The sequence below is a fragment of the Mustelus asterias genome, chromosome 13 (assembly GCF_964213995.1).
Source record: "Mustelus asterias chromosome 13, sMusAst1.hap1.1, whole genome shotgun sequence".
In the NCBI taxonomy this organism is placed as follows: Eukaryota; Metazoa; Chordata; class Chondrichthyes; order Carcharhiniformes; family Triakidae; genus Mustelus; species Mustelus asterias.
In genome coordinates this window covers 107,383,356-107,401,509 of record NC_135813.1, presented here as the reverse complement: position 1 = coordinate 107,401,509, position 18,154 = coordinate 107,383,356, and the positions used below count along the sequence as shown (strand labels likewise).

The window sequence follows — 18,154 nt, the reverse complement described above, 5'->3', positions numbered from 1 at the left end:
ACACCACATACACAATAAATGACAGATGTGACCAAGACAGAATCCATGGATTTTCCAACAATCCATCCAGACATCACTAAACACTGAGTGTATCAATCTCGATGAAACTCTCTTTCTCTCCTGAGGGTTTCCAGTCCTCGCCTTTGAAGGTCTAACCTGGGAATTCTCTCCAAAATTTGCTCCAACTTAGATGGCATCAATGACAGCCTATCTCGCAGGGTGCTCTGATGAAGGGTCATCCCAAATCAAAACATTGCTCTATTCTCTCTCCGCAGATGCTGTCAGGTCTACTGAGTTTCTCCAGCATTTTCTGTTTTTGTTTCAGATTCCAGCAACTGCAGTATTTTGCCTTTATCGCAGGGTTTCCGTTTTGTCTCCCAAGGTTCCGTTCTCCTGGATTCCCCAGTATGTTGGACACTGATCTCCAATAGTGTGCTGCTCCTGATCACGTGACACAGCTTTTCACACTGTTGTCCTCTATGCAGAACGGTGCTGGGCCCAAAGAAATTAAAAATGAAGAGCTGCGCATGTGCAGCTCGCTCCTGGTCTGCACGTGCATAAAAATTAGGCCTGTCAGGAGTTGAAGTTCCTGACTGCCTCTCTTACCCTTAAGGTAATTGGACTTCATAACAACACTCACATGAAACAAACATCTTTGCCAAGCTTTTCGTCATTTGCTCTAATATCCCCTGTGGTTTAGTGCCAAATTGTGTTTGACAATGCTGCCATGAGGCACCTTGGGATCTTTTATTACATTAAAGATGCTATATAAATTAAAGTTCTTGTCGTGTTGAGATAGTTCCAAGAATGCCAGACACCCTTAGCACCTTACCTGTGGCTATTCTTCATACGTGAAGCCAGACATTGAGTTAACAGGATATGTGATTGTAGGAGCCTGCTCCTATCTTCTCCAAACATCAGCATAAAGACTATTTTCTATCAGTGTTGTTGGATAACCAGGAGCAGAAATGTTAAATGATGTGATCTTTCTCCCACAACACCACCATCCCTTGCTACCCCAATCACACCCTGTGCAGCAACATATTCTCAGCCTGTGGTTTATGGTTGAGAATGTTGAAACAAAGTTACAGAAACTTTTATAAAATCAGTGAGATTATCATGAGATCCCAAAATATTTTACTATCTTACTTTAAGTTCTTTAATTTTAAATTAATGACTTCTGCGTTTCTAAAAAAAGTGTTCTGCATTATATTTGTAATAGTTGCTATAATATATTCTTAGTGAAATTATCAAGAATTAAAGATTAATGTAATGGCAACTAGATGAATTAGATTTATTGAGCTGTGGAGAATGGATTAAAGGTTAGGAAATTACGTTTTTAACACTAATTGTGTTGGCAACAGGGTGCAGGTCAACTGTTGTATTTTGTTTTGGCAAGTACAGTACTCAAGATGATTCCTGATTTTCTTAGATGTTATGAGCAAACTTTAATTTTTTGACTCTGGTCTCTTACATTTTGGTTCAATTGAAATAGCATTTTTAGAAAAGACACCAGACAGAGGAGAAAGAAAACATAAATTTTAACTCCCTTCACTGAATAACAGCACTTTACATTCAGATAACACCTTTAATGTAGTGCCAAAATGCTTCACAGGAACGTTAATAAACAAAATTGGACACCAGGCCATATGAGATACTTGCTTGGTTTAGGGTGAGTCTTAAAGGGAGAGGGAGGTAAGGAGCGAAAGGGTGACAAACTTGCACTTATATAATTCTTACAAAGATTATCATCTTTTTGCTGTGACAGATGTTTATGGAGGGAAATCGAGAACATGGGGCCTAAGAGGCTACGGACACCATCTGCCATTGGTGGAGTGATCAAAATTAGGATATGCAGTAGACCCCTTGAGGGCTGTATTGCTGGGGGAATCAATGTCATGGAGAGATATAAAAACAAGGATATAAGGTGGTGTGGCTGGACCAGGAGTCAGTGTTGGCCAGAAAGTTCTGCTCTTCCCACACTCTGTGAGAAGTGAGAGATAGTGGATTGGTTGAGAGAGATGGAGGTGAGGTATAGCTGGATGTTGAGAATATACCACCACAAACTCTGCTCCCTAACCAATAACACCATCTGTCACCATGTCAACTGTCTGAGACTGAACCAAAAACTATTTGCAGTCTTGGTGTAGCTTTGAAATTAACATTAATTAAATGGTCAATGCTTATTGTTTTTTTGATTGATGTAGCGACTGCACATTTTAAACTTAATTTCTCTAAACCTCTACTTGTATAATTCTCACAAAGATTATCTTTTTGCTGTGGAACTAGATTGTATATTTTTTTCATGATATATTCTGAGTTCTCCCAAAAATAATTAGAAAGAAACGGACTTGTTTGATTCATAAATAGTTAAATTATGCCTTGGTGTCATAGAATAGTACACTTTTGTTGCATGTTCTTGTATTTGTTAGGTGTTCATCATGATACAGTACTAGACTGAACTTGAGTGAGCTATTAAAGCTAGAGGGAAAGAACCTGAGGCCTCGAGTGGATATCATACGGACTGGATTCTGTATCTATTTTAAGATTCCTAATTCTACATAAAACAAGATGCTAATCATAGAATCCCTATAGTGCAGAAGGAAGCTATTCGGCCCATCAAGTCTGCACAGACTTTCCAACAGAACATCTTACCTAGACCTATCCCTGTAACCCCATGTATTTACCCTGCTAATCCCCCTAACCTACTCATCTTGGGACACTAAGGGGCAATTTAGCATAGCCAATCAACCTAACCTGCACATCTTTGGAGTATGGGAGGAAACCAGAGCATCTGGAGGAAACCCACGGAGACACTGGGCGAGCATAGAAGCTCCACACAGTCACCCAAGGCTGGAATTGAATCCAGGTCCTTGGTGCTGTGAGTCAGCCATGCTAACCACTGTGCCACATTGCTGCCCATTATCTATAATATTGCTAGGAGCATAGGATAAGGAATAGGCCTTTTGGCCTCTTAAGCCTGCTCTGCCATTTAATTAGACCATGGCTGATCTTGCACCTCAGCGTCCTTTTCCTGCACTATACCTATGTCCCTTGATATCATTGGTATCTAGAAATCTATTAACCTCTGCTTTGAACACACTCAATGACTGAGCCTTCACAACCCTCGGCAGGTTGGGGGCTGGTGGGGTGAACAGATGAGTGTATCCCAGGGTTCTACAGCCCCTCTTTGCTCTCCTATTTGCTTTCTTGAGTTCCCCCTGTACTTTCTATACTCTACTAAGGCCTCTGCTGAGTTGCTTCCTCTGTACCTGCTAAAAGCCTCTTTCTTATCCTATGTCCTGAATATTCCTTGACATCCAGCGCTCTCTGGGCTTGCTGTTCCTACATTTCACCCTAAAGGGAGCATGTTGAGCCTGTACTTCCCCATTTCCTTTTTGAATGCTTTCCACTGCTCTGTTATAGATTTTCCTACAAGAAACTGTTCCGAGTCTACGTTGGCCAGATTTTGCCTCATTGTAATAAAATCTGCCTTTCCCCAATCCAAAATTGCTTTTTGCAGACCAGCTTTTTCCTTTTCCATAACACTTAAATCATACTGCATTGTGGTCGCTTTCACTAAAATGCTCCCCCATTGCCACCTTGAACACCTGTCAGACTTCACTCCCCAGAATTAGATCCAGCACTACACCGTCCCTTGTTGGAACATCTACATATTGACATAAGCTATCCTGAATACGTTTCAAAAAATCTGCCCCCTTTATACCATGACTATCCCAGTTAATGTTGGGAAAGTTGAAATCCCCTAATATAATTGCCCCATTATTATTTTTTACACACCTCTGAAGTGTCTACATATCTGCTCCTCTATTACCCACTGACTAGTTGGGGGCCCAAAATACACTCCCAGCAATGTAAATGCCCCCAATTTATTTCTAAGCCCTATTCACAGCCTCAATTGAAGACCCTTTGAAGATATCGTTCTTCCTTACTGTAGTAACTGACTAATTAGTAGTGTGACAGTACCTCTTTTACACCCTTCCCTGTCTCGCCTGAAGATCCGATATCCCAGAATATTGAATTGCCAATCTTGCTTCTCCCTCAATCACATATGTGATGGCAACAATATCACAATTCCATGCATCAGTCCACGCCCTTAACTCATCAGTCTTACCTATAACGCTCTTAGCATTAAAGTAGAGGCCACCCAGCTTTGCCTTACTCCCTTGGAGCTCAACATGGCTGAACTCCCTCTGTCTTGGTTCCTTTACTACAGTATGCAGTATCCCTAATGTACCAACATTTTGTGTCATATCCTCTTGCCAAACTAGTTTAAACTTCTCCCAACAGTACTAGCAAGCCCACCCGGAAGGCTGCTGGTCCCATTCTGGTTCAGCTGGATACCATCTTGTTTGGACATGTCCCACCTTCCCCAAATGTGGTCCCAGTTATGTAGGAATCTAAAACCCTCCCTCCTGCAGCAACTCTTGAGCCACACATTCATCTGTCCTATTCTCCTATTTGTGTACTCAGTAGCACGTGGCACCAGGAATAATACAGAGATTACAACCTTTGAGGTCCTGATTATTAATCCGCTACCTAGCTCCCTGGATTCTTGATGCAAGACCTTTTCCTGCATTCTGCCTATATTGTTGGTACCAACGTGTATCACAATCTCTGGCTTATCACTCTCCCTTTTTAGGATACCCTGCAGCCATTCAGTGACATTCTTGGCCCCAAAGAGGCAACACACCATCTTGGAGTCACATCTGTGCCCTTTAAAACATCTGTTCTTCTAACTAATGAATCCCCTATCACTAACGCTCTTCCTTCCTCCTCTCCTGTACAGTCAGGCCGCTTGTGGTGCCAGAAACTTGGCTCTGACTGCACTCCCTTGAATGAACGAATGTCCTCATTTCCAGAATGGAAAACCGATTTGAGAGCAGGACCTCTGTGGACTCGTGCATTACCTGTCTGTTTCTCTTGGACTGCCTGGTAGTTACCCTTCTCTGCTCTAGTTGCTTGAGCTGTGGTGTGAACACCTCTTTAATTGTGCTACCCATGTAACCCTCAACCTTGCAGATGTGTCACATTGTCTCCAGCCACCATTCAAGCTCTGAAACCCAGAGCTCAAGTTTCTGCAGTTGGGAGCCCTTACTACACGTGGTCATCTAGTATGATCCATGACCTCCCACATGTGACAGATTACACATTCCACTCAACTGAACTCACTTGCCATGTCTTAAACTTAAACGTACTTGGTCTTACTTGCTATCTTTTCTAATTACTTAAGTCTTAAAAGATACTCCTCTTACTTTAACTTATGATGTGAAGATGCCAGTGTTGGACTGGGGTAGGCACAGTAAGAAGTCTCACAACACCAGGTTAAAGTCCAACAGGTTTATTTGGTAGCAAAAGCCACTAGCTTTCGAAGCGCTGCTCCTTCATCAGGTGAGTCACCTGATCTTCTGGTCTAATTCTATGCCAGCCTACTTACACTTGTATTACTTTAATTACTTCTCACTTTATTATGTTAGTCCTAACCTTTACTTATCCCTGGTGCATCTCAGTTAATCCCTTAATATTACACTTTTCTAACTCATTGCTATTTAGGGTTGATTCCTGATGGTAGTTCCTTATGTTGCCTGTGAAATATTCTATACAGACACTTCGACCGTTTACCACTCAAAACATGTTTTCCGAGGTGTTCTTACTTTGAGACAGACAATGCACTGTGGTTCAAGCTTTGCTATATTAAAAGCACTCACAGGTTAAAGAAACAATTCTTGCACAATAAATTAACTTAACTTTGCCCCAAACTAGGCTAATTGCCTGAGAAATAGATACTATCCGGTTTGGTGAAATCAATTGGGCTGTTGGATTCAATTCACTGAGCTCACTCTGACCGATGAACTCAGGGTCCTCTTAACATGAAGGTGGATCTTGCATGCCCTCCTGCGTCGTCCCAGGCCACAGAGGGTTGGTGAGTCTTCGCTGGAGTTTGTCTTGGTAATGGCTGTTCTTATCGTCCCCCCTTCTTTGAGCCCTTCTGGAATGTTTTCTGGCTTTCAACCAAAGGAGTGACAGGGGAGGGGTCACAGCACCCAATGAGGTTAGGTCAGGTCATCCTAGTTGTACATATCTCCTTTCAAGATATGGTTAATAGCAGGGAATCTGGCTGAAACAAGGGAAACGCCGCAGCCTGGAAACCAAGATAGAATCCATATTCTCAACTTGCGCCCAGGACGCAGACCAGCTGCGAAACTCTGCCAAGCAGACGAGACAAAGGAACTACACCATCTACATGCACACCAAGAACAGGAAACTTGAGAAACTCGGCATCTCCACCAGCAGCAACCAAGCCTCCCCCGGTACCACAGTAGAAAACAGTACCACTACAGGGAAGTCCATTGTCAACTTGTCGGACTACACTCTTCAATCAGATGAAATCGAAGTTCTCAGCCGAGGGCTCAATTTTTGCCCCACCACCAAAATAGACCCTATCAGTCTCGCAGCAGGCACAGAGGAATTCATCAGGCGAATGAGGCTACGGGAGTTCTTCCACAAACCCCAAGAGGCCAACAGCGAACACAATGAGACAGCCAATGAACCGGAACAGCTGACAGAGAGATCGGCAGTGCATCCGAAGAGGAAAGAGCCGAATTGGACCCCTCCGGAAGGCTGCTGCCCTCGACTTGACATGTATGCCCAAGCCATCAGGAGATGCATCAACACCAAATTCATCAGCCACACTCTCAAGACAGCCCCGAACATCACCCAAGCACAACGCAATGCCTTCCACGCTCTCAAGACCAACCGCAACATTGTCATCAAACCAGCAGACAAAGGAGGGGCCATCGTCATACTGAACAGAACGGATTACTGCAAAGAAATGTACCGACAACTGAACAATGAGGAACACTACAGAACCCACAGATCCGACCAAAGAACACATCCGTCAACTCAACACTCTGATCAAGACCTTTGACCTGGACCTTCAGAACACCCTCCGTGCTCTCATCCCACGTACTCCCCACGTTGGAGATCTCTACTGCCTCCCGAAGATACACAAGGCAAACACACCCGGCCGTCCCATCGTATCGGGCAATGGGACCCTGTGCGAGAACCTCTCCGGCTATGTCGAGGGCATCCTGAAACCCATTGTACAAAGAACCCCCAGCTTTTGTCACGACACTATGGACTTCCTACAGAAACTCAGCACACATGGAGCAGTTGAACCAGGAGCACTCCTCGTCACAATGGATGTTTCGGCACTCTACACCAGCATCCCCCATGATGATGGCATTACTAAACACCGACAACTGCCAGTTTCCAGATGCAATTTTACAACTCATCCGCTTCATCCTGGACCACAATGTCTTCACCTTCAACAACCAGTTCTTCATCCAGACACACGGAACAGCCATGAGGACCAAATTCGCACCTCAATATGCCAACATCTTCATGCACAGGTTCGAACAAGGGTTCGCACCTCAATATGCCAACTTCTTCACTGCACAGGACCTTCAACTGATGCTATACACTAGATACATCGATGATATTTTCTTCCTTTGGACTCATGGCGAACAATCACTGAAACAACTATCTGATGACATCAACAAGTTCCATCCCACCATCAGACTCATCATGGACTACTCTCCGGAATCGGTTGCATTCTTGGACACACGCATCTCCATTAAGGACGGTCACCTCAGCACCTCACTGTACTGCAAGCCCACGGATAACTTCACGATGCTCCACTTCTCCAGCTTCCACCCTAAACACGTTAAAGAAGGCATCCCCTACGGACAAGCCCTCCGTATACACAGGATCTGCTCGGATGAGGAGGATCGCAACAGACACCTCCAGACGCTGAAAGATGTCCTCATAAGAACAGGATATGGTGCTTGACTCATCGATCGACAGTTCCGATGCGCCACAACAAAAAACCGCACCGACCTCCTCCGAAGACAAACACGGGACACGGTGGGCAGACTACCCTTTGTCGTCCAGTACTTCCCCGGAGCGGAGAAGCTACGACATCTCCTCCGGAGCCTTCAATATGTCATTGATGAAGACGAACAACTCACCAAGGCCATCCCCACACCCCCACTTCTTGCCTTCAAACAACCGCACAACCTCAAACAGACCATTGTCCGCAGCAAACTACCCAGCCTTCAGGAGAACAGTGACCACAACACCACACAACCCTGCAACAGCAACCGCTGTAAGACGTGCCGGATCATCTCACGTGAGAACACCATCCACCAGGTACACGGTAGATACTCTTGCAACTCGGCCAACGTTGTCTACCTGATACGCTGCAGGAAAGGATGTCCCGAGGCATGGTACGTTGGGGAAACCATGCAGACGCTACGACAACGGATGAATGAACACCGCTCGACAATCACCAGGCAAGACTATTCTCTTCCTGTTGGGGAGCACTTCAGCGGTCACGGGCATTCGGCCTCTGATCTTCGGGTAAGCGTTCTCCAAGGCGGCCTTCATGACACACGACAGCGCAGAGTCGCTGAGCAGAGATTGATAGCCAGGTTCCGCACACATGAGGACGGCCTCAACCGGGATCTTGGGTTCATGTCACACTATCTGTAAACCCCACAACTTGCCTGGACTTGCAAAATCTCACTGGCTGTCCTGTCGGGAGACGATACACATCTCTTTAACCTGTGCTTAATGCTCTCTCCACTCACACTGTACCTTTAAGACTTGATTAGCTGTAAAGACTCGCATTCCAATCATTATTCATTATTCTGTAAATTGAGTTTGTGTCTTTATATGCCCTGTTTGCTGTTTGTGAGCAGACCTCCCACTCACCTGACAAAGGAGCAGAGCTCCGAAAGCTAGTGGCGTTTGCTACCAAATAAACCTGTTGGACTTTAACCTGGTGTTAGACTCCTTACTGTGAAACAAGGGAATACATATTTATAATGTCTTTCTCTACTCTTCTGGCTGAGTACCTCCTAATGGGTTTCAGGCCATAATGACTGTTCCATTGTTAAGTTTGAGCCACTCTATTCATATGCAAGAGGTCTGGGTTGTGATTTCGGGTTATGATGACTTCCCTTTGTTTAAGATCAAATACCACTGTTCGATATGCGAGACAGCTCTGGTAGGTGTCCCTGTTGGCTTTTGACGTGTGGTTACCTTGCAGAAGCAGTTTAGCTGTATTAATTTAAATTGTCCAATTTTATATTGGGTCTAATTGGTCAGTCTGTTGTCCATTTGACCACACTTACCAGCCCAGCCGTGTGTGAGGTACCCGACCTCACCCAATCAACTGTTCCCTCTTGCCCTGCGTCACTTTCTGAATCCTGATGTCACCTCAGGAGATCCGCCTCTGGATTCAGTGAAGGCTTGCTGCATCATTCTTTTTAAAGTGTCCTCGCTGCTCCAATCTGCTGCTCCCCACCAGTTTCTCTCTCTCTCCACCCTCTGGTGCCCTCTTCCTAGACTACTTCATTGTGATGCTGACTACAAGGACACTTTTCACAGATTGCTTCATGGCGATGGTTTCTGCAAGGACACTCTTCCCAGACTGTTCATGGTGGTGCTGATTGCAAAGATAAACTTTCCAGACTGCTTGAAGATGAAGCTGTCTGCAAGGACACTTTTCCCAGACTACTTCACTTTGATGCTGTCTGCAAGGACATTCTTCCCAGATTTGCTGCAGAATACATTCTTCCCAGATTTGCTGCAGAATACATTCTTCCCAGATTTGCTGCAGAATACATTCTTCGATATGGAGTGCTAATGTAGCATTGTCAAGATAGAGAACTCTCTAAGGACATGGCAAACATTTGTCTTAGGTTTCGCCTTGCTAGTTTACTTCTCATTTTCAGCCCCCTGGCGAGCAGCAATGTGAAAAAGAGATCCAAATATGTAAGTCTCTCCCAGTCAATACACAGCCTTTCAAATGGCAAATCCTCAACTGTGCCTTCTCGAACTGTAATTAGCGGGGTGCTGCAGGGGTCAGTCCTCTGACCTCGACTGTTTACAATCTATATAAATGATCTGCAAGCGGGGACAGAGTGCAACACAGCAAAATTTGTGGATGATACTAAAATAGGTGGGAAAGTAGTCAGTGAAGAGGAGATAAAGATTTTACAGATAGATATAAATAGGCTAGGAGAATGGGGCAAAATTTGGCAGATTGAGTTTAATGTGGATAAGTGTGAGGTTATCCGTTTTGGCCAAAAAAGTAGGCAAATAATCAAAATGGAAAGCAGATTCAAAATGCATCTGAGCAGAGGGATCTGGGTGTCTTTGTTCATGAATCGCAGAAAGTTGGTACGTAGGTGCAGCATGTAATAAAAAAAGGCAAATAGAATGTTAGCATTTATTGCTAAAGGACTGGAGTATAAAAGTAGAGAAGTGTTGTTTCAATTGTATAGGGTGTTGGTGAGACCACATCTGGAGTATTGTGTCCAGTTTTGGCCTCCTTATTTGAGGAAGGATGTGGTGGCATTGGAGGCAGTTCAGAGGCGCTTCAACAGATTGATTTTAATTCATAGAATCTCTATAGTGCAGAAGGAGGCCACTCAGCCCATCGAGCCTGCACCGACAACAATCCCATCCAGGCCCTACTCCTGTAACCCATCGTATTTATCCTGCTAGTCCTGATACTAAGGGGCAATTCAGCATGGCCAATCAACCTAACCTGCACATCTTTGGACTGTGGGAGCACCCAGAGGAAACTCATGCAGACATGGGAGAGCATGCAATCTCCACACAGATAGTGACCTGAAGCTGGAATTGAACCCGGGTCCCTAGTGCTATGAGGCAGCAGTGCTAACCATTGTGTCGCCCCAGCTTTCAGGGATGAAAGTGTTGATATATGAGGAGAGATTAAACAGTTTGGGTTTATACGCACTTGAATTTGGAAGGATGAGGAGGGATCTGATCGAGATGTATAAAATACTAAAAGGATTGATAAGGTAAGCGTAGACCAAATGGTTTCCCTTGTGGGGAAATCTACAACAAGAGGCTACAAGTATAGGTTGAGAAGTGGTAGATTTAACACTGAGATGAGGAGGAACTACTCAGAGGGTAGTGAATTTGTGAAACTTGCTGCCCCATAGCGCAGTGGAGTCTGAATTACTAGATAGTTTCAAGAACGATATAGCTATATTTTTCATAAAAAGGTTAAAGCGATGAGGGGAATGGGGGGAGGTGGATTTGAGACCAGGAAGAGACCAGCCATGATCTGATTGAATGGTGGAGCAGGCTTGAAGGGCTGAATGCTCCAAATTCCTATGTCCTATGTTAACATGAGAACTGGCACATTTACAGCTTCAGGATCTATGAGGCATTTGGCCCCCTGACATGCAGTGTGCAGGCCCACTTGCATGTGGACACACCTTGGCACTCATGAACCAACTCCTAGCTTTGGGTGAATGGCTCCACTGCCTTGGAGTCTCAGGAGAATACAAGGTTAAGGGAGTAAATCCTGATAAAAATCTGCAAGTTCAAAAGTAAACTGATGTCTAAACATGTCACATTTCCAGCAACTCCTGCAACCAAGCCAGTGCCAAACATTTTCTCATTGCACTCCTTTGGACTCAACCAGGGAGGTTGTGAGGGGAAAATCCTTAGTTTGGGGAATCAAGTATCTCCATAAATTTTGTCCAGACTTGTGCCTGGAGAGAACATTCCCTGTTTCGCTGCAGTGTTCAGTATTGAATGTCTCTGCTACACCCCATGAATCCTGCTAAAACACGGGAAGACAACAAGCCACCCTTCAACCCACTACCTATCCATTAACATCCCAATCAGGAAACCCCCAGGAATCTTCCCCCCAGTAGCCCACCTGCTCTCTTCTCTTCTCCCCCCCCCCCCCCCCCCCCCCACACACACAGACACACACACACACACACACAGCAAAAGGCACACACAACGTCCCCAGCCAGGAAACCCAAAAAGAAACTCTCCAAAGTACACCACCTTGACATCCACTCAACCCCCGGAAACACAAAAACCCCCAACGTAACAGCGCCCTCTCCCTAACGCACACCAACTCAACAACCACCTCTCCCCAACCACCAAAAATATTGCAGAACCCACACACCCACAACCCTCTTTCTCCAGGGGCCCAAACAGGAGTAATAATAAAAAACGGAAAAGGCCCAGGAGACGAGAAGACAGCAAGTCACAATATAAGGGCAAGGCATTATGGGGCAACACGGGTTGGACCTGGCCCGAAAGAAACGAGGCAGAGCATGAAGGGGACATGTCCTCTCTCTGACCCCAAAAACCTTGTAAGAAGTCTCACAACACCAGGTTAAAGTCCAACAGGTTTATTTGGTAGCAAACGCCACTAGCTTTCGGAGTGCTGCTCCTTCATCAGGTGAGTGGGAGTTCTGTTCACAAAAGGCCAAAAAGCTTGACGTAGAAGACCATGTCAACAATCTTTTGTTCCATTTTCAGCTTATGTTCCTGTATCGAATGTTTTATTTAGTGGTTCCCAGTGCCAACCTCCATTTTGTTGTTAATATATGATTTAAGTTTGTAGAAATTGAATGTAATATTTTTATAACTGTGATGTATTTAAGTTAGAGAATGTTTAAGCCTTTACTAGTAGTAGCCTGTTCCCATTGAACAACTCATCTAAAACCTGGTGTGTTTAAAATGTTTTTCTTAACCAGTTTATATTATTTCTACAGGAAGCTCAAGGTCACATGACCTATCCATGTGGATAAAGCAAGGTGAAGCACCATGTCATCATGTGTCTCAAGCAGATCTGCTACCAAGAGGCCTACAAGCAAGGACAAGCAATGTGGCAACAATAATGAGGAGCAGCTAGATATTAGTTGTAGTCTGTCATCCTTGACCATTGACTTAGGCATGGAGTCTTTCATTATTGTGACCGAATATGATCAGAGTACTACTGATAGTGAACTAGAACAAAATGGAGAAGAAATGCTGGAAGATGAACCTATGCGAGAGAGTATTGAAGTGGTCAGGTCATCTTGTGATAAAACTTCGGGACGATTGGAAAGAGCTCAATCAGAAGATGCCCGACAACCTAGAGTCAAGCTAAGTATGTCCAATCGGAAGCTATCTCTTCAAGAAAGATCCAATTTAACTCAGTCATCTGCCAGCGGCTCAGTCATTAATGGACGTTATATTTATCCTTCTTTGCCGTATTCTCCAATTACATCACCACATTCTTCCCCCCGGTTGCCTCGTCGACCAACGGTGGAGTCTCATAGAGTGTCGATTACAGACCTGCAAGTAGGTATCTTGTCCTATCAGAATAGCTCTCCTGCGCTGATTTTACATGGAATAATTGTGATTTTGTTCAAATTCATTAAAATAGCATCCATGTTAAATCTGGTTTTGAACAAAAATGTTTCTCCAGTACATTTTATCATTGATATGATAGATATTGTCAGTGATTTGAGAAATTGTTTCAGTTCAAGTGATAGTAAAGAAAATAAAAATTTGCTGTAATTTCAAATATTGTAGTTGAACTGAATTAAAGAAAGATTCACCCTTATTTCAATGTAAAACCTTGGTCTGGAACATAAGAACATAAGAAATAGGAGCAGGAGTAGGCCATCTAGCCCCTCGAGCCTGCCCCGCCATTCAATAAGATCATGGCTGATCTGACGTGGATCAGTACCACTTACCCGCCTGATCCCCATAACCCTTAATTCCCTTACCGATCAGGAATCCATCCATCCGCGCTTTAAACATACTTAAAGGCACTGGAAAGTTAAATTGGCATTTATAAAAACATAAGAAATATGGAGCAGGAGTGGACCGTATGTGCTCCAGAGCCGCCTTTGCCATTCAGTGGAATCGTGGTTGATCATTGTTTTAGCTTCACTTTCCCACCTGCCCACCATAATCCTGTGATTTGCTGAGTGGTCATGAATCTCTCGCTGAGCCTTTGCTTCTCGGCCTTTTGGCTAAGATCAAGTGTAGGATCAAGCCCAAGATGGGGTGCAATGCCTTATCTTGTCAGCTTGGATCTTGTTTGTCTCTCTTCTGGGAGAAGTCTCACAACACCAGGTTAAAGTCCAACAGGTTTATTTGATGGCACAAGCCACTAGCTTTCGGAGCGCTGCCGCTTCATCAGGTGAGTGGGAGTTCTGTTCACAAACAGGGCATATAAAGACACAAACTCAATTTACAAAATAATGGTTGGAATGCGAGTCTTTACAGGTAATCAAGTCTTAAAGGTACAGACAATGTAAGTGGAGAGAGCGTTAGGCATAGGTTAAAGAGATGTGTATTGTCTCCAGCCAGTACAGTTAGAGAGATTTTGCAAGCCCAGGCAAGTCGTGGGGGTTACAGATAGTGTGACATGAACCCAAGATCCCGGTTGAGGCCGTCCTCGTGTGCGGAACTTGGCTATCAGTCTCTGCTCAGCGACTCTGCGCTGTCGGGTGTCGTGAAGGCCGCCTTGGAGAACGCTTACCCGAAGATCAGAGGCCGAATGCCTGTGACTGCTGAAGTGCTCCCCAACAGGAAGAGAACTGTCTTGCCTGGTGATTGTCGAGCGGTGTTCATTCATCCGTTGTCGTAGCGTCTGCATGGTCTCCCTAATGTACCATGCCTCAGGACATCCTTTCCTGCAGCGTATCAGGTAAACAATGTTGGCCGAGTTGCAAGAGTATGTACCGTGTACGTGGTGGATGGTGTTCTCACGTGCGATGATGGCATCCGTGTCAATGATCCAGCATGTCTTGCAGAGGTTGCTGTGGCAGGGTTGTGTGGTGTCGTGTATTGTCTGAATGATAAGCCCATTCAGGAGAACAGTGATCACAACACCACACTCTTCCTGTAGGGGAACACTTCAGCGGTCACAGGCATTCGGCCTCTGATCTTCGGGTAAGCGTTCTCCAAGGCGGCCTTCACGACACACGACAGCGCAGAGTCGCTGAGCAGAGACTGATAGCCAAGTTCCGCACACATGAGGACGGCCTCAACCGGGATCTTGGGTTCATGTCACACTATCTGTAACCCTCACGACTTGCCTGGACTTGCAAAATCTCAATAACTGTCCTGGCTGGAGACAATACACATCTCTTTAACCTGTGCTTAACGCTCTCTCCACTCACATTGTCTGTACCTTTAAGACTCGATTACCTGTAAAGACTTGCATTCCAATCATTATTTTGTAAATTGAGTTTGTGTCTTTATATGCCCTGATTGTGAACAGAACTCCCACGCACCTGACGAAGGAGCAGCAAGCGCTCCGAAAACTAGTGGCTTTTGCTACCAAATAAATTTGTTGGACTTTAACCTGATGTTGTGAGACTTCTTACAGGATTTCCTTAGCCTTAGGCTAGTCTAGAGACGTATCAAAGTGAGGCCAAGGGAGATGTGGTAGGGTTTCATGGTCATGGGTGGAATAGGGTCTGCCATCTCTCCCATCCTCTCACAGTCCGAAGGCTTATTATGGGACGCTCCCAGCTTACTGCATGCTTTAATCCATCAGTTCTGCCTGATGCACCTACGCTGATGGATGAAAACATCCAAGATCCTTCTCTTCTCCCCGTCCCTCAGCCACAACCTCTCTGCTGCAAACTGGAGCCTGGGAATATATCAAACACAAAGCATACTGCAGTATTGACATTTGTCTGTTTTCTTCAAAGTATTTTATACAATTTGTGGAACTTTGGTAACTTGCAGGATCAAAGTGACCAGTTCACCTTAGCAACATTATATTAAATATTAATAGAAATTTATCCTGGGGAATATTGTTGACAGTCGGACAAAAAAAAGAACAAAGTTGAGGCATAGGTCTGATATGCCTGCTAATGTAAAACAACTTCCTTATTAAATCAGTATTTTTCAAAACGAAAGATAGAACATAAATCAATTATATAGCATTAATTGTATTTGTACTTCAGACAGTGGGTACAATGTCATGCCAAAGAATTCAATGGACTGTGTAGTTTTGACCTTGGTTTTGTTTTGTGGTAACAAAATCTCGTGCGTAGTCAGTAGCTCAGCAGAAAATCCAATCTGCGGTAAACTGAGAATAATGCTGGGGCTTGATTCATGATTGAAGGATTGTTAAAGGCAGCAGTAATGTATTCGGATAGCTGGATGTTTGTTGTGTTAGCATAAATTTTATTGTCAGATTATGATAAGCCTCTGGTATGCTATATCTGTGCTATTCATTACTGTTTTCTGTAGCCCTATAATTGGGAGAATACAAAATTTTGAAGAAATTGAAACAATTTCAAATAACATTTAAAATTACAGCTTCACACATTTTCCACTCCCCCCAACTCCAGCACCCACAACCACCACATTCATTTTGCATCAGTTGACTCAGATGGTAACGTTGTTCCCCTGTGAGGCATTTGCTACCAAATAAATCTGTTGGACTTTAACCTGGTGTTGTTAAAACTCTTACTGTGTTTACCCCAGTCCAACGCCGGCATCTCCACATCATGACCCCTCTGAGGCACCAGTTGTGCTGATAACATTTGCCTTGGCACTGTTGAACTGTGGCTAGGGCCATCAAGGGTTCAGTTCTTGATTGCTGGGAAGTGTGAATGTTGGGATTGTATGAATGGGGTGACGATTGTAACAACTGTACAATTGTAACAACACTTCTCTACTTTAATACTCCAGACCCGTTGCAGTAAATGCCAAGATTCCATTTGCCTTCCTTATAACATTTTGCACTTGCATACCCACTTTCTGAGACTCATGCACAAGAACACCCAGATCCCTCTGCACAGACTCCTTTTGAATCTGTTTCCCATTTAAATAGTAATGAAGGGACCATCCTGTGCTTCTCAAACACATTTACAACCCCTCTTGCTCCCATTGCCCCTGGAACGATGGACAATCTCGGCCTACCAGCACCGGTATGGCAGACACTCAAATGACTCCCTTGACCTAACATCCTCTGGGGATGTGGAACTGGAGTAAAGCAACAGGGTAACTCCAGGTATCACCATGTACACAGGTTACCTGTAAGGTTTCCTTTCCAAGAGAATTTTATCTCAAGGAACCATTGTTGGGGTGACCAACGTGACCATGCTGTCAAGTCCAATAAAACAACCACGTTCTGATGCTCCACTTACATCTTCCGGACCCTAGGTGCCCCAACCTTGGCCTGGCTGTACGCTAAAATGAGGTTTCAGTCCCTCTTGTCCTCTTCTGCTATATCTTGCACACTCTATGAGCATAGTTGAGCAAGATGCCCCATTTCTTGGCAGACACAAGATTGGTGGGCTTCTAGTTCTGCCTTTCAGGGAGGTCTTGGTCATCACTGGGTTTGGGGAAAGTTTAATTTGTGTGTTCTAGGGTTATTCCCTCTGATTTCCCCAACTTGACTTGCACTTCTGTAGCCAGGTGGCACTCTACCAAGTCCACTGCTTGGCCACTGTCAAGGGGTTACCCTTGTTCACTACATTTTAAGTCTCTGGAAAGACTTCTCAGAAAGTGTTCTAGCACAACCCACTCCACCACCTGGGCTGAGTTCAAGGTTTCAGGCTGAAGCAATTTGTGAGCCAGATGAATCAAATCAAACATCTGGGAACTCTGAACTCTGTCAGAGTGTTAGGCACAAACATTGAAGTGTTGAATCCTCAAAGCCGTGGTGACCCCCCCAGCTTGCCAGGATTTCGGCTTAATCTTCGGCGGCAGCCTCCTCCAAATCATGGTAGGCCTTCTGTGCTTCCCCAATCAGATGAGGAGTAATGATGCCAGCCCACTGTTTTTTTGGGCCAGGATTCCCGGTCAGCGGTTCTCTCAAAGATCCTCAAGTATGCCTCTACATCATCCGTGTCTGTCATTTTCTGCAGCCAAGCGTCCCCAGACATTCCAGACTGAGTTTGTGGCCGGGGCATGGCATTGAGTCTCTGGAGTTCTACCTGGATCCTATTTTGGCCCTGTGTTTCCTCTTCTAACAGCAACTGGTTGGTGGTGACTTGCACCTGAGTTGCTTCTTGTTGCATCCAGATTTCCTCTGTTGAGTCAGCGTTGCCTGGGAGAGCTGCTGGATAAGAGTGTCCTTGTCTCTTTGGTCTTTGTTACCAACCATGCCCATGTTCTCCTCTGATTGTGATGTTGTTAGGTAGGGTTTAGCGACACAAAACCGGCAACCAGAAGACCAAGTCAAATCAATAAACAATTTATTGGTTAACACGTGAAAGCACGTAGCCAAGTTCATGTTTGTATAAATGGGAAAATGGTTCAGGTT

At 44.7% G+C, this 18,154-nt stretch overlaps 1 protein-coding gene across 7 annotated transcripts in view; it reads left to right on the top strand.

Annotated features, from left to right (window-relative positions):
- Positions 1 to 18,154, top strand: part of LOC144502998 (calcium/calmodulin-dependent protein kinase kinase 2-like) — a 100,723-nt gene that overhangs the window by 8,351 nt on the left and 74,218 nt on the right. For 6 of the 7 annotated variants that reach the window (XM_078227474.1, XM_078227472.1, XM_078227469.1 and 3 more), the window contains exon 2: positions 12,642 to 13,212. The exons of the other annotated variant lie outside the window; for it this stretch is intronic. In XM_078227474.1, coding sequence (XP_078083600.1) covers positions 12,694 to 13,212 — 519 coding nt within the window. In that variant the 5' untranslated portion in view covers positions 12,642 to 12,693. The remainder of the gene's footprint in view (positions 1 to 12,641; positions 13,213 to 18,154) is intronic. 7 annotated transcript variants of the gene reach the window in all.